Source organism: Mytilus californianus, unplaced genomic scaffold (assembly GCF_021869535.1).
Source record: "Mytilus californianus isolate M0D057914Y unplaced genomic scaffold, xbMytCali1.0.p SCAF_5, whole genome shotgun sequence".
Classification (NCBI taxonomy): domain Eukaryota; kingdom Metazoa; phylum Mollusca; class Bivalvia; order Mytilida; family Mytilidae; genus Mytilus; species Mytilus californianus.
In genome coordinates, this window is record NW_026262701.1 from 84395921 (window position 1) to 84419362 (window position 23442).

At 32.6% G+C, this 23442-nt stretch overlaps 1 protein-coding gene across 2 annotated transcripts; it reads right to left on the reverse strand.

The window, feature by feature from the left end:
* Positions 1-1855: 1855 nt before the first annotated feature.
* Positions 1856-19770, reverse strand: LOC127701661 (RNA-binding protein 39-like). 2 transcript variants are annotated; one of them, XM_052205655.1, is made up of 13 exons: positions 19644-19757; positions 17648-17718; positions 15466-15514; positions 13449-13495; positions 10879-10956; positions 9550-9762; positions 7827-7944; positions 7058-7348; positions 6642-6707; positions 5107-5311; positions 4468-4639; positions 2754-2938; positions 1856-2302 (listed from the first exon to the last, which is right to left on the reverse strand). In XM_052205655.1, exons 3-13 carry the CDS (start codon positions 15496-15498, stop codon positions 2142-2144), a joined length of 1569 nt encoding a protein of 522 aa, XP_052061615.1. In that variant the 5' UTR covers positions 15499-15514; positions 17648-17718; positions 19644-19757; the 3' UTR covers positions 1856-2141. The 2 variants fall into 2 exon arrangements, with proteins under 2 accessions (XP_052061615.1, XP_052061614.1); XM_052205654.1 differs by lacking the exon at positions 15466-15514 and having other exon boundaries at positions 19644-19770.
* Positions 19771-23442: the final 3672 nt, after the last annotated feature.

Below are 23442 nucleotides of genomic sequence, written 5' to 3' on the forward strand. Positions count from 1 at the left end.
GTCATGAAACTAGAAACATGCTTGTTTTTTGCCCCTTTTTTGGCCCCCCCAATTCCTAAAATTTTGAGGCAATTACCTCCAAAATCAATCCCAGCATTCCCTTTGTGATATGGAACCTTGTGGTACAATGTCAGAGAGATCCATACACTAACACACAAGTTATGTCTGGAAGTTACAAATATGCTTATTTTTGGCCCCTTCTTCCTTCACTGTTGGTACCATAACCCCCCAAATCAATCCCAACCTTCCTTTTGTGGAATTGAACCTTATGGTAAAATTTCATAATGATCCATTCAATTAAACTAAAGTTAAGAGTGCAAAATCCAATGTGTCTTTGGACGACTACGACGCCGGACGACAACGCCAACGTCATACCAATATACGACCGTAAATTTTTTTGCGGTCGTATAATAAATGGGGAATGTGTCCATGGGACACAGATGATGCCTCGCTGGCATATCATATAAAGTTATAAAGGGACAGAACTGAAGATCGGTAAAAGTGACAATACCCAAATTTGTAATTGATCCGAATTTTGTGGTAATAAGTATTGTGTATACAAGTTTCATAACATTTGGTTGAGGCAAACTAGAGTAAGAGAACCGAAACGAAAAATTCCGCAATTTTTCCATTTATAAAGGGGCATAACTCTAGAACGGCTAAGGTGACGCCTCCAAAATTCAAACTTGATCTGTGTTTTGTGGTAATAAGCATTGTGTATGAGTTTCATAACATTTGGTTGAGGCAAACTAAAGTTAGAGAACGGAAACCAACTTTGGGACGTATGGACAACGGTAAAACTTAATGCCCCCTGTTATGGTGGGGGCATAAAAACCCTACATGTTTCCCCTATGTTCTACCATGACAGCCATATTTCTTGATGGGTTAAAATTAAATGTAAATTTTATACTAGGTACCCTAAGGATCATTCAGTTCTAGTTTGGTTGAAATTGGTCAATTTGTTTCAGAGATCTTTAAATAAGTTTACACCAGACGATAGATGCAAAGTGATTGCAAAAGCTCATATTGCCTTTTACTCAGTAAAATAAATATGTACAGATAAGTATTTGCATGTTGTACTGGAAGATAAACAAGCTGTCCGCAGAGCTTGACATATTGTATAGATACTGGTCTATTTTTGAGGTTTTGTTTACCTGTTGATGTCTTTTGGTTCTTTGTGTTGTTTTGCTGTTTCATCAAGTTTTATATAATTTTTTTTTTTCTATTAGACTTAACATTTTTTGCTTTTCCTCTTTTATTCTACTTGCATTTAAGTTAGAAACCTTGTGCACAATTATTTGTGTTAGGTTCTAATATGCTCAATTATTTCAGACTTTTTTAATAGGCTTTTGGGACAGACCAGTTGAGACAGAAACCCCAACACATCCCCACTTTGTTGGTCATTTAATGTTTATATCTGATTATTAATATGCAAAAAAGATTCAAGATGCCATAATTTCTTGTCAATAACAGTGTGAAACAAGACCAGTACTGGGTCTGAATCTGTGTCACTGCATACTGTTGATTAAGGTTACTTGTGCTGGAGCATAACTGATCATTCTCTTTCATTGAAGCCAATTATTCCTTGTACAACTAGTGTTGTTAAATTTCAAACTATTTGCAAACAGGAAGTGTTTGCATTGCTGATGTAAAAAAAAAATTCCTTCTACAATGAGTGTTGTAAAATTTCAAGCTATTAGCAAACAGGAAGTGGCTGCACAATAGATACAATCAAATTGCTTTCATTTTGCAATTTTGTGAATTTATTATAATAAAACAATGGATTGTAATTAGATAGGCAAATTATAAATAAGAATTTTCTGGAAAATGAATTGAAATTTCAAACAATCAAAACTCACCAGTAATTCATGTTTATTGACTGAGCTGATACAAATAAACATGCAACTTTTGATTTTGGTTATTTTACAAATAACAATATATAAAACTTTTATTCCTTGTAAGATCATCCACATGATCAACATTCATTACTGTATAAATTCCTGCATTCTCTCTGTCAGATAGTTTATAATATAAATAACTAACCAATCACTGTTTTCAGCATTAGATACAATTTACAGTTAAAAGTCAAGTCTCTTCACATAAAAAAGTCATTTCTCCCCCGCAGTAAAAACATGTTAAAGTCATCGGATCATTGGCTGCTGTTGCATGTTGTTAAATATCCCTGAATATCCTGCCTGTAAAGCTTGTGTGGATGGCAACAACAGTTGATTGGCTCTGACGGCATCCGGGAATAAGGAGTGATAGTTAGGTAGTGGAACGTAGGCTGCTGTTATCATTTTGCCTGAAAAAAAGAAATAATTACAATATAATTGCTAAATTCTTATGTTTCATATCTGTTGTATTTTGTGTTGATTTGTGGAAGGTCCACCAATGTAATAATGTTTTAAATATTCCAATTTCCTAATAGATTCAATTAATTATAAAAATTTTAACCATCTTTCAAGAAATTTCAAAGCAAAACACAATTTTTTTAACTGAATGCTAAGCTATAGATGTTTTTTTGTGTGTCAATTGTTTCCTGTATCATTCACATATACCATGAATCATCTTTTATTCATACTTTTTTCATCTACATTAAAACATTATGCCAATAAAAATTTGAAGGTCAATGTAACTGTTAAGGTCTTATTTTGGCATACAACAAATCAAATTTTTTTATTCTTACTTTTTTATGGAAGGATTACACATACAATTTGCATCTTTGACTTAAAATAAAAAGAACTATAAAATACCTGCAAAATAACGACCATGTAATGCATTGACTGATGCCACTGCTGCTGCTATGGTAGGACATTTGACATAAACATTGCCCTGTGGTGATGCTTTGTCAACAAACAAATGTAAAACACCACCATGTTTATTACATTCATCTATAACATCATCTCGGATTTCTTGGTCCCAGCTAGGTTTCGTTTCCCTGCAACAAAAAAGAACCACAATTATAAAATTAAGCTGTTTAAAATATTTACATGACCACATGCATGACATGATAAATTTTAATTTGAGGCTTTAATATCCACAATCATTTCACAATGTTAGGGTAGTATGGAGGTCTCCTGTTGTCTTGGATGTCTTGGATTATGAAATAGCAGAAAACAACCGGCTTAGATTTTTAATGAAATAAACAATTTTGAGGCAAGAATGCAATTCATTGGTAAGACTTTTCTTTCTGATAGACACAATTTTGTAATTTCATCTTATAATTACAACTCTTTTTACAAATACAGAATATTTTCTGATTGATTCCAATAAATTTAAACTTGGTATAATAAGGGGAGATAATTCTAATAATTTACTTCTATAAAGGACCGTGCAAAGATTTTTTCTAATTGTATACTAGCATGAAAAAAAAATGTCAGTTTCATAAAACAATTTGTAAGAGCTATCTTTTCAAATTTCATAAAAATGTGTCAATTTTTTATAACATTTAGCTTGAAAATAGGTTTCCTATAATTTTCATATAAACTACATTTTGGCAAAGTGTGAAAAATGTGTGTCAGTTTGCTTTATACCCCCATACTACCTTTAATAATTTTTCCCTTATTCTTATACCCCCTGCAAAGAAAGTTTTTGGTGGTATAAAGGAATCACCCCAACTTCCGATATATATGCCTTGTGAAAGCAACTTCTTGAAAACGGCTTGACAGATATTAATGAAACTATACACAGTTGTAAAACACAAACTGGGAATGTCCTTAAAGGAATACAATCTCTGCCCAACATGTTAAAAGGGACATAATTGTATTTACTTACTTTAACATACTAATAGTATTGCAGGGTGGGGGGTATCCAGTTGTGGTTCTGATCAGATGAAACAACATAGGTAAAAAAATAAAACTATAATTTAACACTGATTCTAATATGTTTATAGAAGCATACAAGAAAACCACATAACCCTTTCTTTTGAAACTAACAAGAGTACTATGAAGGTGATAAAAATAATATAGTTAATAGTGCATTATTCATTGATTAACCTTCCTGAAAGAGAGTTCAAAAGAGCATATTTGTAAATTTCAGTTTTCCAAATAATTTTCCACATGGTTCAATTTATAGTACAAAGGCCACTTACAGTTCAAATTATATTTAAATTAATTTTTTCACTCAAAAGAAACTGCTATAATTTTGAATGGTTTTTTTTTCTCGTTTTGAAAGAATAGGCCCCTTACCCAAATGATGTGCAGAAAAAGGCATACCCTAGATGCATCATTTTGTCTTGTGGAAAGTTGTCTCATTGGCAATCATACCCCATCGCCTTATTTATATATACAGAAAATATTTCTAGCTTATCATTACAGCTTTATACTCAACATTATTTATATTTAATTTGTTGAATATGGGGAACATAATTCATTAAACTACCCAACCTTGGACTTGGTACATCTAATACACATATAGCACATTATGAACAGTTTTGATTGGCTTAATAACTATTGTTGTATTACTTACGATGTGGGATCAAACATGTTGGACAACATAAAACACTGAGTAGCTATAGGTGGGGCTGACTGTTGTTGTGGCTGTGGATTATTTCCCATGATTGCTGACACATTTGGAGGTGCAGGACCAGGTCCCATGTTTAAAGCAGAAGCTGCATACTCTGGTATCTGGAATCCAGTTCCTAGAAAAAATGAAAAGTTATTTCATTACTGGTTAAAATTATTTCTCAAAAATCTTTAAACTGCAAATGAAGCATTTCATTGAAAGCAGATAAAAGTAACATTGCTTCCAACTGTAAAACATTGTTTGGAAATTCAAAGGCAATGTATTTGTGCAAGGCAACAGAACTTTTGAACAGCAGTGTAAAATAAGGCATTGTATAATCATGGACTAAAATTTTCAGATCAGATGATGTCAATAAATTTTTAAAAGTTATTAAACAGTGGAAATATTGTCGTAAATGAATTCATAAAATTCAAATGACAGGAATATATTAATTTACCAAACCTGATGGGTACCATTTTGATGTATGATGACAGTAATGATAATCTAATAATTGTAACCAAAAAACTACAATTGTTATCCTTTTCATAGAATGCTCAATTATAAAATGAACAAACAAAACTACATTCTCCTCATAAATCTTACCTTCAGCAAGTTTTGCCATCAATTGCAACCTGCCAGTTGCACCGAGATCTATTCCTGCACGATCCATTTCATCACTATCTAACATGGAATTCTGTTGTAATTCAACTTGTCTCTCTGTCACATGACCAACTTTCATTGGTCTACCAGCAAGCTCAAATCCATTCAACTGTTCCAGAGCTTTCTTTGCTTCCTCTGCATCAGTGAACTGTAAACAATGAAGGAGAACTATATTGCTAAATTTCAACTATGCAAACTTAGTTTAACATCTGTCCATTACATATATATGGCTATGATTGACAAAATACTGGGAAAAATATTTATATGTAAACAGAAGCTGCTCAACTTAGACCAACATTGTTTTATTCATTTACAATTAACCAGTATTACATATTTTGCTGTGGTCATATTATTTTATAGTACACTTCAGATAAAACCTTTTTAAATTTGATGCAAATCTTTCTACAATCAGCATCTTTTCTTATATCCATTTTAGGTGCAACAGTTGGTTAATTTGTTTTTTGAGTTTGCTGAAGCATTAATATTAAAATTGAGCAAACTTTTAAACAAAACATGACAAGAAAACATCGGCACTTAATACAACTATTAAAAAAAGACATCATGTAGATGTTCTTTCATGCTTTTCGTATTTGAGAACAAAATAATGCAGTAACTAAAACTAACTAGAGGCTCTAAAGAGCCTGTGTCGCTCACCTTGGTCTATGTGCTGCAGTGCATATTAAACGAAGGACACACTACAACATCAAAGACAAAAATAGAATTCACGACAAAATTCTCTGTTTTGGTGAAGGTGACTTATTTGTAGATCTTACTTTACTGAACATTCTTGCTGTTTACAGTTATCTCTATCTATAATGAACTTGGCCCAGTAGTTTCAGATGTTCAGATTTTTGTAAAAGATTACAAAAATTTAGGAAAAACTGTGAAAAATTTACTTTAAAGGGCAATAACTCTTTATGGGGTCAATTGACAATTTTGGTCATGTTGACTTATTTGTAGATCTTACTTTGCTGAACAATTTTGCTGTTTACAGTTTATCTCCATTATAATATTCAAAATAACCAAAAACTGCAAAATTTCCTAAAAATTACCTATTCAGGGGCAGCAACCCAACAATGGGTTGTCCGATTCATCTGAAAATTTATGAGCAGATAGATCTTGACCTGATGAACATTTTTACCCAATGTCAGATTTGCTCTAAATGCTTTAGTTTCAGAGATATAAGCCAAAAACTGCATTTTACCCCCATGTTCTATTTTTAGCCATGGCGGTCATCTTGGTTGATGGGCGGGGTCATCGGATACATTTTTTAAAACTAGATACCCTAAGGATGATTTAAACCAAGTTTGGTTAAACTTGGCCCAGTAGTTTCAGAGGAGAAGATTTTTGTAAAAGTTAACGGACAATGACGACGGACAGACATTTACGCCAAGTGATGAGAAAAGCTCACTTGGCTCTTTTGGGCCAGGTGAGCTAAAAATGAATTATCTAATGTGCTTTATTTTGCCATTACTTACAGTGATAAAACCATAGCCTTGAGATCTTGTAGTTTCATGGTCTCGTATCAGCTTAATATCGTCAATCTAAAATGATACATTGTTTTTTTTTTATAAATAAATCAGACAACTTCCTAATAGCTGTATTGAACTTCCATCTGTTTGACATCTGTACATATTTGCAGAAAATTCGTAAAATTCATTTATTCAAATCAGTAATAATATGCCCTTTGGCCATCCCCCCTTTCTTTTGCTCTTACTTTTTTCAATCAATGCAATCATTTGTGGAATTCCTCTGGTTCCTTATACTGTACATGCCGAATAGTTAGTAGGAATCTATGAGGTAATTTCTCAAGGACTTAACGATGTAGTTCAAAATAAGCAATGTTTTTTGCAAGCATTTATTGTGCAAAATATTTATGGCAACTAACTCTTACCTTGCCAAAGGGTTCAAATATACCACGCAACATTTCCTCAGTTATATTAAAATGCAAAGAACCAACATATAATCTCATAGGTCCTTTTAATCCTTTTGTTAATATGTTTGTAGCATTGGCAAGTCTATTTTTCTCTGCTTGTGATGGTTGCACAATTATAGGAACACCCAAAAGTTTTTGATTTGTGAGTCCAATAGCTAATGGCACCGATTCTGTATCATAAAACTCAACATATGCAATTCCTTTGGATCTTCTTGTCTTGTTGTCCATAATCAATCTGACATCTCGAACCTAAAAAATAATTAAACAATGTAAAGTTAAAATCACTATGGATCCTTTTTTACACCATTGCAAGACTTTATAATGTGGCCATACTGGAAAACCCTCTATGGCACTGTGCACAAGACTCATGAGAAGACAGTGAAAATTTTGAACCAGCAACTTTCCCATAAAGGAGTAATGAACATGTACACTAAGTTTCAAGTTCATGTGACCACAACTTCAAGGATTTAACCAAAAATTTAACCAGAGAATGAATTGGTTTCACTCTTTAATATTTCTATGATCAGTAAAACGTATATCAGAGTCGATGTCGAGTGGGGAAGAAGACATCACTATACACAGTTCTAAAAGTTGGCAGTTGTGAAAGAAGTATAAATGTAAATAAATTCATTATATATTGATAGCAAATATTCCTATAAATGAAGCAATACTTTGAATGAGAACTTTCCATTTTTTTTTATCTAAAGATTTTTCAAAATCAAATTACCTTTCCAACTGAAGAGAAAAATTCTTCCAGATCTCTGGGACGAATTCTGGCTGCAAGCTGCATACAAAAAACAGTTCTTGCATCTCTCTCTTCTGGAGTAAGATCAGGTCCTGCTAATCTGCAAGAATCATTACATTTTGTTTATAAGATTCACTCATTCATTATAAATCTTTACTGAATATTGGTTTGTTTTTCATAGAAATTTTGTGTGCTGCAAATGTGTTGAAACAATGTAACTATCTGAACAAGTATGCAGTACTTTCATATATCCAGGATTTTCAATAAGTTTGCAGAGAACAAACTGTTTACTAATTTGACGCGGCTGAAAAAAGATTGAAAGGGGGGACAATACTTAGTCCCCTTCCGGTTCAAAATTAATTGTACTGGAACAATATGCTAACTTGATCTATAACTTGTCATGGTGTAAAATATTTAACAAATATCAAGTCAATATCTTCAAGCATGATGACAAAAAGTGTGGAAAACTGATTATTTTAGTGAATTTTTTAAGTCCAAGGACCATAACTCTGCACAAAACCATCAGACCGGAACAAAATTAGAATTTGGGCTGTAACTTGTCATGATAAAACTAAATACCAATTATCAAATCAATATCTTCAAGCAGGACGAAAAAAAGTGTGGAAAACTGATTATTTGAGTGAATTTTCTAAGTCCAAGGATCATAACTCTGCACAAAATTATAAGACCGGAACAAAATTCGAACTTGATCTTTAACTTGTCATGATAAAACAATATACTAAATATCAAATCAATATCTTCAAGCACGAAGAAAAAAGTGTGGAAAACTGATTTGCCGGACAAACGGATGACCAGATAGACGGACGGAGTGCAAACCTAAAGTCCCCTCCGACTTCGTTGGTAGGGGACTAAAAATTGCAGGACAACCTACATGTAATTTCAGTGATTTTTTTTTTTAAATCAAAATTTTCAGAGTAGGTTAGGCTATAAAACTATAACAGAAACTGGAAACAGGATAAACAATTCATGTACATCGACCTGTTGTTACGCTGACATATTGTGTGTTCTTGTTGAGATATATACTTGATGACCATATCAGGGTTGAATGGTTCCAAAAGTTATTATGATCATTATTAAAGAATTGTCAGTCACAAGAAGTCAACTATCTATGTTCATGCGTAAATTGCATATGTGATTCTGTTTTCGCCTGCTTTTTTTCTTTTGGGGGCTATAAAGAAATCAAGCAACATCAGTTTTCTTTTTGCTTGTTTACTTGTCATCTCAACTCCTTGGATCAACATGTGACAAAAGGGTACTTAACTAATATGTAGAATTATCCTTTTTTTAGGTGCACAAATGATCGCATTAAAAAATCTTTTCAAATGTCTCGTTCCTTATCCATCTTCGTAACGTTGTCAAGATTCTATAAAATATACTATAACGCGGACCTCGATGAGAACACCTTACAAGGTGCAAGCTAAGACATGTCAATTCAATCGATAACAAATTGTTTTAAAGAACGATAGCACAGTTTTTATTTTATTTTTATTTGGAAACACAATTTGAAGCAGCTATTTCCTCAATTTGAAACAGGGAAATTTCGCCGAGTTTTACATTGTAACTTTTATGAACAACTGTGAAAATAGTGTTATGTTTCCCTTTTAGCATTATTTCCAAGCTAATATCATAAAAAATTTGTGATTATTGCAATTGCACAGCATCAAAATCTAAAAAAATAAACTACCTAGTGAATTTGAAGGGACTTGTACTAGAGCTACGATCTCTCCCTCTTTCACGAGACCTGCTGCGACTTTTTCTCCTTGGTGGAGACCTCTTCTTGAATCTGTCAAAACTTCTACTTCTCCTGCCACTTCCTCTATCACGACTCCTACGTCTTTCCCTACTTCGGCTTCTTCTGCTGTCCCTGCTACGGTCATTTCTCTTTCTATCACGATCTCTGAAGAGTTGATAATATGAAATGTGATGCAATAATGTTAAATTTTCTAGTGACTAAGTTTAAAGGCTTTGTTGAAATTGCTGCTTAATAAAAACTTTTACAAACTTGTGAGCATGAGCAATTTCCACAAGAATTTTTATGAAAATATATTCTAATGCATAAAACTGCAATTCTTTTCCAATCTATAAATCCAGTGGTGTATGGAGCGTCTGGATGATCGGGAATAGTGGTACCATAAATTACAACCAAAAACAATACAAGAAGTATCTTAAAATCATTTAATAATCAAATAAATGGGGAATGTGTCCATGGGACACAGATGATGCCCCTGCTTGCATATAACGTTATACAGGGACATAACTTAAGAACTGTAAAAGTGACGCTACCCAAATATGTATTTGATCTGAATTTTGTGGTAATAAGTATTGTGTATAAGTTTCATAACATTTGGTTGAGGCAAACTGAAGTTATAGAACGGAAACGAAAAATTCAGCAATTTTTCCTTTTGTAAAGGGGCATAACTCTAGAAGGGTAAATGTGATGCCACCAAAATTCAAACTTGATCTGTGTTTTGTGGTAATAAGCATTGTGTATAAGTTTCATAACATTTGGTTGAGGCAAACTAAAGTTAGAGAACGGAAACGAAACATTAAGCAATTTTTCCATTTGTAAAGGGGCATCACTCTAGAACGGTACAAATAATGCCACCCAAATTCAAACTTGACCTGTGTTTTGTGTTAATAAGCATTGTGTAAAAGTTACATAACATTTGGTTGAGGCAAACTAAAGTTAGAAAACGGAAACCAATTTTGGGACGGACATAGAGACGGACAAGGGTAAAACTTAATGCCCCCTCCACTACGGCGGGGGCATAAAAATGTTTTTAAATTTAAATCAACAGATGTCTTGTTAAGATTGTCAAAATCTATTACTGCTTTTGGTTTTACTTCTTTCATTATTTTACAGTGAAAATATCCCAATATGGTTAACTAGATCAAAAAATTTTTACAAGCAAGAAACAAAGAAAAACTAAACAAACACTATTCATCTTTACACAAATAACAAGTTGGAAAAGGTTTCCCCAAGACAACAAAACATCATTGAAATAAAACTTACCTTCTACGATCACGGTCACTTTCTCCTCTATCCCGATCTCTTCTATCTCTGTATCTATCTTCATCACCTCTTCTTTTCCTGTTGAAATAATAACAAAACATTTAAGCACTCAACATATCTTATAGCCACAACCATGTTTAGTTGTTGCTGTACTTAAAAGATTAATCTAGTCGTAATACAGAAAAGTTTGTGAGTACTTGCTTGGTCTCACAGCCTCATTTGGTCCAGAATTATAAACATGATTAATGGCGATATATCAACATTTCAAATATAGAAAATAGGTAAAGAAAGAAACCACTTAGTTTCAAAGGATAAAATCTTTTTTTATTTGGCAGTGCATTATCATCATGTAAAAAAACACCTGTTGCAAGATGCAATCATAGAATGTTGCTCAATGCTTAAAAAATGCCTAAAATAATACTTTCAACATGAACCTTTTTCTTAGAAGCTATTACTAAATTTTTTTTATTGGACAAAACTTTGAATTGCAAAAAAAGAAAAGTTGTTCTATGCCTGTAACAACATTTTGACATTCTCTATGCAAATATCATATGTGTATTTCTATTTGTACTTATTCCAATTTGATACTACTATATGAAATGTATGTATTGTGGAACTTTAAAAAAAGGTTCTCCACGGACTGTGTAAAGTTTACATGCACATTTTTAAAATCTGGATATAGTCAGGGCAATTTAGAGATTGTACAACCTTTTTCTATTGTTCAAGACATATGTTGACCCTAGATGTCTGTGTATCTTATTGACATAGACCCCATATCTCTGTTTATTCCTATCAAATGACATTCCAACAATATTACAATGTATTTTAATTGTTAGAAATGCCTTATTTTTTATTCCAGCAGAAAGAAGGCATTCAAACTTCTGTTAAGTATCTTGATGAAACTTGTGTTGTGTGTGATTGTTTACACTGGCATCAGTTGATAATTTTTATGACAAGATATGCATTTGTGGGCAACAGACATTAAAAGACTTTTCTTTAAGCGCAGTGAATAAATACATGGCTAAAATATATGAAATAACCATATAATGCAATTTAGAAATATTCCTTTGAAGAAAATAGGTCTGGTATTAAAATCACCATGGTTTCATGCAACTTGACTTGAAAAAGCACTTTAATTACAATTTGATGGAGAGTTTCCGTTTCTGAAATTTGTCAAGAATTTCATTTGTTCCATCAGATACTCAAATTAATCTATATCTGGAAACATCCCTTAAAAATAGCGGTTTTTAAAGTGCAATATGAAAACAAATACTGGTTTCCTTATTTAAGCCTTGATTTTGGACAAATATCACCAAAAAGTCCTCAAGACCAAAATGACAAACCTGTGATCGTCTCCTTAATCTACATTACAATTCTAACAAATTACAAGTCTAACTTCTTATGTTTGAAAACATGCATCAATTAAAATAGGAAGAGAATACTTAAGGTCAAATAAAAAAAGCATGTCTGATAAAATTATATACAAACTTTCATGACTGTTAGAAGGAAAAAACAAAACCTTTTAAATTAACCACACCTTATTACCTAAATTTCAGGTTAAATATTTATTTATTCTCTAAGGTTATTTCCCCTTTATGTTGCACTGATAGTTATTGCACCTTTGAACCTAGGTTATGCAATAGTTTTTTTTTATTTTTGGCTGCCATCATGTTTAACAATAAGGCTAGGCTAAGCTTCGGTGTTTAAGTTTATTTTTTACCAGCTGCACAAACATAACTTTGTCTACAAGTTACCTGCCATAATTTGCTAGTGTACATGAATGTAGGACCGTACACATACCTGGTTAATTATCTGATGGCATTTTCATGTTCTCCCTTATGATAGTGTTTACTGATAGCACCTATATTCAACAATACAGAACCAGTCATTAGATAACTTCAATTTCAATTTATTATTCTTGTTATTACATCTGTTCAATGTCTTATTTTAAACAACTCTGGGACCCTGTTAGAAACCCAAAAAGAAAGCACAGATTACATTCTTCATATTTAACATGCAACCTGTTGGAAAGGGTAAAAATTGGACAAATTTCTCTCAAGGGGTGTCTCTCTTTCCTGCTTTTCTATGTTAATCCATTCACAACCTGCAACATTAAAATTAAAATTTAGGGAAGGTTTTGATTACTACGAAGATATCTTTACACTTGTTAATGCAAGTTAGTAGATCTTTTGTAGATACAGTTCCATGTTCGTTCTTCAAAGAACTGCATCAATTTTAGTGCTCTATCAACAACCTACCAGTACACCATCTGAAACCCGCACAGAAATGGTACCAAAATTGACAAAGTTTAGCTAATCTGCTTTCCAGAGGAAAAGCATGAAAACAAGTGTCTTCTTCAAAATATAGGGCTACTTTAAACTATTAAAAGTCACTTCTTCTGGAGTAGGTTATAATTCTTGATGGGACTGATCTACTAACTTGTTCAAATATTGGGATTACTATATAATTTTGATATTCCTCATGTGTAAAGAAATTCCTATATATCATATGTCTCTTCTGAAGATATTGTACTAAAACATTTATAACTTTGTTTTAATCTTATGTCTTACCTTCGGTCTCCTCTGTCATAAGATGAAGCATCTCCTCTTCCATCATCCTGTGTATCCAAACAAACAGCAAATCAGCAGGGAAGAAAAACAAAAATTGAACAAAAATGCATTAGTTATCTATCAATAAAGAGTCTTATAAACTTATAAATCTTAAATTTTAAGTGTTACCTTCTTTTGGTTCAACTGGTTTCCTACTTGGCTGCAATATAAAACTCGCATTCATTCAATAATTTTCAGTTTTCTTTTTTATATCAAAACTGAAAATGATTGACTCATTGATAAATATGAATGTGGAACTAACTTTATTGACTTATCTCTACAAAATGCATTAAATACAATCCCATACAGGGCTGTTATCTCTACAAAATGTTTAAATTCAATCCAATACAGGGGCTGCACTGGCTCAAAAAAAGTTGGAGCCATACATCTCATCAGGTTTAAGGGCAATAGTAGCATGAATTTCAAGTTTTCAGAACATTTCAATTTCATTTAATTGGTTTACAAAAAAATGAAAACCAGTTGACTTTCTAAGATGAACAGTACAAGAATCATGACTATTGTGTATAAAATGTTCAACCAATTCAATTTTTTTCATATATCTTAACACTTTTTTATTTAAATTATGCTTTCTTTGTTTTTGGGAGTTTATGTATATATAACTCAGATGTTGCTATTTAAGAAATTGTAAATTTAGAAATTTTTGTAAAGTTTTCATTACTGCTAAAATTGCAATAGGTTAGATTTCACAAAGTTAAAAACTTGAGAATTTTAAATTTTAATAGCATTAATGGTATACATCAATTTATGAAATCAAAATGATTAATATCGCATTTTTGGTCATTGTTCAACAGTCACAATAATAAATGCAAACAAAAATTTCTGAATTTACAATATACATTGTGTGTTGTCTTCTATTTCCTACTCAAGAAATGTCGAGCACTCGTAAACGACTGTCATTATTAATATACAATGTATATTTTCTGTTTGACGGACAGATCAGAATAACATTAGTCTGAGAAACATTAGAATTTTCTTCAGACAGTTTGCAGAGTAATAAACTGGACAATTCCTTTCCATTTGCAGCCCAATCTATGGCAAAAAGTAATATCTTGATCTTTTTGCTAGAGAAGTGCAGTTTCTTTTTTTATTGATGTTCTGTTTTATCATGACTGGCATCACCTAAACAAAACACCTCAAATAAATATATGCCAGAGTATCAAGTTACAACAAAGTTAGAAACAGAATTAGTCAATTTAACAGAATAATTTTTGAGTTGCTGAATGAATAGCTTCAATCCTTTATTCATATTTGAGATGTTTTATTTTTCTTACAAATGACATTGATTGCATTTTGCAAAACACAAGAAAGCATAATCCACTGTATGATTTACCTCCAAAAATATTCCCTTAACATTTGCTAAAAGGAAGGGTGGTCATCTTGATTTTCCCTTAAAAGCACCTGAGAAATTCAATGCAAAGTCTATATTAAACTGAATCTTAGTCACAGATTAAAAGTTAGTTCCACAAAAACAAGTCATTCATTCATCACACTCACAAAATCAAGTAGGAATTATCCTGATAGGCTGGATTCTTCATGACAGGATGTCCTCAGTGATCACCCAAACTCTGTATTCATATGGCCCTGAGATGAGAGTGAGGGATATATTCAGTATCTTACTCTCAATAATATTGTTGGTGTGTGTTGTAAATAAAAGATGTGCTTTTGCATTCTTTTTCATTACACATTTGTGTAAAAACAATTTTTAAAAGTAAAATTTATAAGAAAAGCCATTAAAATTAATATCATTGATAAGTTATAATCTGTTGAATGAAATACAAATGTCATGAATATGAAGCTCAGAGTATAGAATACAATTATCAATATAAGTGTTCATCATGTTCATATAATATTGTTAATACCAATATGCATTATAATCATTTAAATCAGCATTTGAATAGTTTCCTTTAAATCTTGTATAAAATGTGTAGTTTTCTTTTAGAACCCCGTTCATCAGTACCTGGACTTTGAAGACAAATTTCTGTGGACACATTTGCAACAATGGGTATCTACAGATAAACCAAACAAACTCAATTACTAATCACAGTTGTTAACAATAAATACATATTCCTAAAACATTGTAATCTACCTTTTTTCCTAAAGAAAAAGTCTTTGAAAAATGTTATAAAGTTACAGTTAATAAGCTCAACTACTTTTGCAGTTGATGTCATGCATTCTTTATATAAATATAGTGATTCTATTTTATACAAACAACAAAGTTTACATAATATTGATAATAATTATAATAACTCTATTAACTGGTGTATGTCAACAACAGGATATACTGTTAGTCCCCTCAGATACAATGATCTAACAAATCATACAATGGTATCAATTGAAGGCTTTTTTAAAATATAAAACTATAAAATCAATTAATTTAACTGCTACATTTTTATCAAGGGAAAATGTGTTGCCTATAGCAGTCTTTTGACTACAATCCTATGCAAGTACATGGTATATATTGAGTCTGACTAGTCAAATTGTGTAAGAAAATATTAAAATAGTTCTGTAGATACATGTAGGCCTTTCAGATGATTTTTTAAAGAATTTTGTTAGTACAAATGTAACTGTCCAGCAATAGCCGATATGAGAAGAGAAAGCCCAAGATTGCCTTGCATGTCTTCTTAACAATGTCCATATCGAATGCAAGTGTTTCCCTTTGAAATGATTATAGAGGAAATGTTCTGTTCCGAAGTCTAACAATCAAAATGGCAAACCGTGCACATGAATATATCATGGAAATGTGAAATATATGTTTTCTGATTTCATATGATAAAAAGTAAAATAAAATACCAAGTTACATTTTGAATTAAAGATGAGTCTGAATGATAAAAATAAACAAATGTGTTTGCCTTCTCAACAGCTGTTAGTATTATCCTATTTTTCATATTTGGATCAATTGGTTTTTTTGTTTTTTTTCTATCTTGATGAATATATTCTTTGATAGAATTAAATAAGGCTTGACCAGGGTTCTCACTAAGAATTTTTGAAGGCGAGTCCAGGGACTTGTCATTTTTGTCCATGGTGAGTCCAACAGTAAGAAGAAGATATTTTATTGCAATATAATTTATCATTTTAGCCTCCATGACCTAATAGAGCAATGAAATGACATTAAATTCAGATTTCTTTTAAACTTTTGCTATAAAATGATGATATGTGTGTTCAGTTTATACAAAATATTTCAATCTTGATGCATCTTTGGATTCACCAGTTTTGAAAATGGTGAGTCCAGACAGATTTTCACGAGTCCAGGACTCATGGACTCGCCTTAGTGAGAACCCTGAGCCTACTTTCAGTTTTATATATAAATGGTTCACATTAAATTTTCCAGTAGTCTTTTATCATGTTTATAGCTGTGATTGTTAAAAGCCATATGGTGACCTGTGAATTACCTTGTCTCATCAATTGGGATTTTGGTAATAACTTGTTTCAGTGAAAATGCATTTTTATATACAGTCTGTACAGGTACAGTGTTATAGGTTAATCATTTTCAGGACAAAAACTTACAAGCTAAAAATGAATATCAATCTTGGATTGTCATACACACTATTTAAGTCAGGATGGCAGATCAAGCCTTTATTCTTAACAAGGTAACAGACTTCACAAAACATGCCGGATAGTCAAGAGAAATACCACCAGTTCAGCTTTTTCAGAACTATTTCGGATATACAGTAAAGAAAGAAAAATCCTTTGGAAACATTACTAATTTGTGTTTGTTGCTGCAAAGCATGTGCTAAATACTGGATATGGAGTATAAAACAGATCTTGCATTGTACAACACAGGGTTTACTCCGCGATTTGAACAGCTTTATATCTTAAATTTAAGTACAAGTATAAACGATTTTTGGCAGTTTTTGGTCAGTCAGATGAATCATTGCAGATCATCTTGCCAAATGTCTGAAAGTCTTTTTAATCAATTTCATGAAGTCTTGAGGTTACCCCTAAATGTGACACACTCGACAGAAGAAAAAAGTATGTTTAACTGCCAGTTACGTTGGAATCTTGGGATTTGATCAAACCAATTGGAGCAAGAAAACCCGATCAACTTTAAAATACAATTTTTCCACAATGTTCATGATGTTTGAAGCTTAAAAACTTAACTAGAAATTAATTCTATTCACAGCTACTTTCAGTAAACTCACCTCTTTGTTTCTGTAAGGTGCTTCAAGCATAGCTTCTACATCAAAATCATCTGCCATTTTCACTATGAAGTCTGCAAAAGAAATTATTCAACTATGAATATCTTTATCAAGTTAAGTTTCCATATTGTGGCTTAGATAAATGATAAAATTAATATAAGTCAAACCTGTATTAACCCTTTCACCAATAGCTGCCCAGACAAAAGCTACTCTTGAGACGATGGCTTCCCTGGCTACTATTACTCAAGTGGGAGATCTTCATAATAAATGTCAATAAAAACTTGTCTGTAGTTATTTGTGTCTTTATTTCATTCACTAACACCATGAACACCATGTTCACAGTTTTGTTCATGTTTTGATGATTTTTTCTTCATAAAATATTCAAATTTTCGGCATTATCTAGGTGAAATTCTCAAAATTCTGCTCTTTGACCCAAAATTGTCATTTTTTAACCCAAAACGGCAAAATTTTGAAAAATTTAATGAGGCTGTAAAAATTTATTACACTGAATGATGTCCATTCCAATTGTTTTGTACATAAAAAGACATTTTATGTCAAAAAAGTATACTAGTTTGGCTTCAATTCTTCCATACTCTTTCAAAAAAATGTTCCCTCATTTCAAATTCTCGTAAATTCCGTAAATTTCCTCTGAATTTGACACGGTTTTCAACAAACGGAAGTGCCATGTTTACACTTTCATCCAGGTATTCAACAAAGAAAGATAACTCGTGTTTGCACTGTTTTGACCGGGAAATATAAAAGGTATTCCGATACCAGTAAAACGGGACTCATCGTCAACTGTCTGAAGCGTGAATCCCGGTAAACCGGGACTCATCGGCGAAAGGGTTAAGCAGCTGCAGTCACTCTTGGGAATAATCAAGTGACCTTAAAATGAGGTTCAGAAAAAAGATTCTGATTTTGACATCCCTTGTGGCCTGGATCAGGGCAAATCATTTTTAGTGTTAACAATCGGTAGTTATGGTTCTTGTCACAGTGAAATGAAAGACATGGTGAAATCCAGTACTGTAAATTTGAAGAAAACATCCAAAATATATTAAAGTTTGTTGAAAAATAAGTTTGTGGTACAGATTTCAATGGCAACGAAACAGAGTAGAACACAAGGAATTCACAAATACACCTATAGCACAATCTCAGCTGCTAACGGGTTCTAATTTTTATTAATGAAATATTTCGATACTGAACACATATATTTTTCGTCATGATTATTTCGGTAGTTAAAAGTTTAAATGAAGATTTCTTGCAAATAATTAGCAGTTTTCACGCTTAAACACAGACCCAGCAGCCCAGGCTTGTAAAATGGCCTTTGAGCCTGTAAAAGATCATTTCTCCAAGAAAACAGAATCTAACTAAAATTTTCCAAAAAATGAGCCCTGGGCCTTTAGTAAAAAGTTCATCATGATGACTGAGTTAGGTGACCGCTGATTTGAGTTAAATTATATAGAGAAAACGTTTGGGAGGGTCTGAAAGAGACCGTTAAAGTCTGTATATTTCAGACTCAGTTGTTCAGAATGATTCTATGAAAAAAAACACTGGTTCAAGGTAAGGTTAACATTAAAAGAGATTACACCAACAGGTGCTTCCATTTTGATGGGATTTGTCAAGTTCCATATGGCACCCAACACTCCAATAATAAGATAAACACATCATCATTAGATTTTTCTATTTCGTGTCATATGGAACTTTCAAAATTATACACTAGTCTACAAATATCGGTTACAAACTTAAGTTTCGGCCTTCTATTAATTCATTGTTATTTTTTGTTTAAGATTAGGGCTATTGTTCGGAAAAGAATTAGTTCAGTATATCTCTTAAATGGTTAATGGTGGGCTAGGAGCTCTTCAGTAGTTCACTCGCGTAACTTACGGCGTAGAGCAGAAGACCCAAGTTTCACCTAAAATGAAACCAGAATTTTCTTTCAAATTTCACCTAAAATTATTATCATATGTTGCATCTTAAGAAATGCATAATCTTAACATACATTACAAGTCTTTTTTCTGTATAATAACTGTGTAAATATAGCAATGTAGCTCTTGATATGTTAGGTTTCTTCCTGTTTCTCACAATATGGCGATTCTGACGTTTTAATGGGGTTTACACAATCGTCGACGCGGAGTCCAGATTTAACAAAATTAAATACTACATTTCCGAGCGTGTTGTGCTTTTAAAAAATAATACAACAACAATAATAATAATTATATTAAAAAATTGTATTATTATTATTAATTGTATTGATTGAACAAAATTAAACACAGTTTATCTTAATGTCATTAAGAAAGGCGAAAGACACCAAAGGGATATTCACACCAGGGCCGTAAATAGCCTCTGTTAAAAGTGAGGCAAAATTATTCGCCGAGCGGAGCGAGACGAAAAAACTTCCGGCGAGAGGTCTGGGGGTCGCTCAAGGCCCCCAGAAGCTCTGGGAAAAAGGACGCAAAATCGTGCATTCTGAGCGTTTCCCGGACCCTTTCTTAATCTGAAGCGCAAGTTTTGTTTTAATTATTTTTTTGACAATATTTTGGTCTCAAAGCAAAATATATAGATTCAGTGTAAGAAGTTTTTAGGGACAACATCAAAATACCGATATGTAGAATAAAGCAAAAATCGCAATTCACATAATTAAGTGTGTGGCTGATGTTTTTTTTTTTATTATTGAGTTTCTGCCTTAATTGTAGGAAAAATGTATTAATACCTGTCAATTATGTTTTTTTTTCAAATCAAGTTAAGAAGGGGCTGATTATCATTGATATAACTTTGTGAATTCAGTTTTTATAACACATTTCAATTACAAATTGATGTAATTCCGAACTGGGATAGAAAGGGTACACCGTCAGGGTAGACTCAGAAAAACTGTTCTTAAGACCTCATTGCTACATTTTTCTGCTGTTTTGGTACGTATACCGAGTGATTAATGTCGGATCTGCCTGTTCTGGTCTTATATTTTGTTTAGACTTTGGTGTAATTTTTTTGTGACTTTGAAAATTATTCACAGCTACTTTAAGTACCGCTTAAGTCGACGCTAGGGGCCGTCTTGACATTGTTGTAAGGTATGAATGATTCGTTCATTGTTGAAGACCCTCCAGCGACTGTCAAGATGAAGAACAGGAATAAAAGCCCTGTTCATTGAAAATTTGTATTTTTTCCATGCACATTTACTCCATATTCCTGTATTTTCTATTAAAGGGCCTGGACGCGGCTTAATGCAAGTTTACGCCCTTCAATGTAAAAGGTCATATTGCAATACATTATTTTTCTTTTTAAATGATTTGATTCCGGGAGATTGGTTGTCTCACTTTAATTTAACCCATGTCATCTTTTTAGTTTAACAGAAAAGAGAGCCAGCTTTGTATTCTTTAATATAAAGTATAATTTTCCATGAAAAAACGACCAATTTTTCTATGTCCGGTAGCTTCATATCTTCTCAAAACATTTTCTCGAACAATATCTAGACATCGGTGGACATGTAACATTGCCAAACCACACAACCGTTCACCCGTCATTACCGACCACTTCGACTATGCTATTTCGATATTTTTTTTAATTTTTTATTATCAATGTTTCATAGACTAACCGATACATAATTTTACAATTTAAAGTAGTTATTAAAATTAGACGAAAGGTCCTTAAATATAGACGTTACGCTCGATGTTGGTGACGTTTTCTGATTTCATGTACCTATGACCAATAATCGGCTTAAAATAAGAAAAATACCGGAAAGATCAACTGTTTTTTTGTGATAAAATCTTCGGAGCACTTAAAACATTATTTTTACGGTGGCTTATTAGTTTTTATTCACTTTTGTTAATCAGCTTTCCAAAAACAAACGAGAAAAATCACATGTCTTTGCGTGTAGACGGGTAACATACTAATATTGTTTTTGAGGGTTCCTCCTAATTTCGGATACCAACAAGTAAATAGAATATAAAAATTGTATTCCATTTTGAAGAGGAACGTTAGGGCTTTGTGACGTCATATTTGTATGACGTAATCGACGCCATTTTCGAATCGAGTAGACCTTGGAAGAAGCCATTTCAGCTTGTAGACACTGAAGGAAAAATATACGCCCTTTGCAGCATAACAGGTGAGAATCCATCGATAGCGAGATTATTTGTCATCAAAGTCTTTATATCAAATATCATTATGTAAAACAAACTTGGAAAATGCTTTAAAAACATTGATTCCCAATTTAAAAGAACGAATTCCATGAAAACTTCAACATCATAACCAAATTCAAAGCCCCGAAAAACACTGTCACAACAACGTTTAAAAAAAACATGCCCTACTTGAAATTATCAATACCGAGTAAAAATATGTAAAGCATATGTAAAAAAATTGAGAATGGGAATGGGGAATGTGTCAAAGAGACAACAACCCGACAAAATTAAAGAGCAGACAACAGCCGAAGGCCACCAATGCAGCGAGAAATTCCTGCACCCGGAGGGGAGCCTTTTACAACCATCCCATTCCCCAAAAAATCAAACTTGGCAATCCAATATTGTCATCTTAGAATTTTGACAGACATTAAAATCTTACAATCATTGAAAATACGCAAAAGTTGATTTGTTAAAGGTTGACCTAAAAAAAATTATACCGGGCCTCCCTACAGCCATATTTAAAGTTAAAAACAAAAAGAACAAGTATTAAAAAAATCTAAAAATTGTAAGGCGTTTCTCCTCTTCATTACAATTTTCATAAAAAAAAAAAAACTTGTTTTTTCAACCGGTAAACATTATTTTAAAACAAATTATGCATGAATGCAAACGCGTGGACTTGAATGTAGCGTATATCCCACATTTCCGTTCTTTCACAGAACACCATACGTATTCCTTATATTTCTATTTGTCTAGAGGCCACTAGCTGGCATACACCCATATCTCCTTTTATTAACAGAAAACCAAGTGTTTAACGAATATACTGGACGTCAATATTACAAAACGTCAATATAACATGATTTTGACGTTAACATACGACGTTACCAAAAGTGACACCAACATCGAGCGTAACGTCATAATAAAACTCAAGTTTAAAACAAAATTACTAATTTACAAATGAAATTCAACGCTAAGACAATAGTCATGAAAAAGGGCAATCAATGAACAAAAGACAAACCCGTGAACAGATAAGACACATAACAACAAATTATAGACAATGAACACTGAAAAGTAAAAATAAATGAGAAACATGGATCCCGAAAAAAACAGGGGCGACGTCAGAGGGTGAACAGAACTTTCTTCTTGCAAGACACTCGCCGTGAAAACAATTTGATATGAAGACAAGCTTTTTTTTCAACTTATTATTTTTTTTTTAATTTCCAACACGAGGCATTTGCCTCATTTGCCTCAATTACGGCCATGCTATCCTGTCTACGGCCATGCACACTCATAAGTCCGAAAACAAACTGACGAATTCTAGTCACTTCGGCACCTAATTAATCTGGGCACCTGGTCAAATCGGCACCCGGTATAGTAATTTCGGTACCTAGTCAAATCTGGTCATCTACATCTACATCTACATCGTTGGAATGCAAAGGGTTTAAAACCCATCACGCAAGTACTAATTAAGTCAGTCAATATGGTGCTCATTAAAAACATATTTACATGCGAAATTAAAATTTAGTGTTTGTTGCGTGACTGACTACTCTGTAAATTAAGATGTGAGGCTGTTCTTGAATGCCTCTGCATCTTCTATATTTAACAGTCTTATTGGTAAGCTATTCCAGTCTTTGATGGTACGTGGAAAGAAGCTGTATTTGTAGGTGTTGGTTGAAGTTTGAAGGTTTC

Excerpts from the sequence above, each read along its gene's own strand:
- LOC127701661 (XM_052205654.1), bottom strand. The coding sequence starts at position 17,704 with ATGGCAGATGATTTTGATGTAGAAGCTATGCTTGAAGCACCTTACAGA. Across the intron at positions 6,708-7,057 it reads TATTTGAACCCTTTGGCAAG|ATTGACGATATTAAGCTGAT; the intron begins GTAAGAGTTAGT and ends GTATCATTTTAG. Across the intron at positions 2,939-4,467 it reads AACATGTTTGATCCCACATC|GGAAACGAAACCTAGCTGGG; the intron begins GTAAGTAATACA and ends TTTTTGTTGCAG.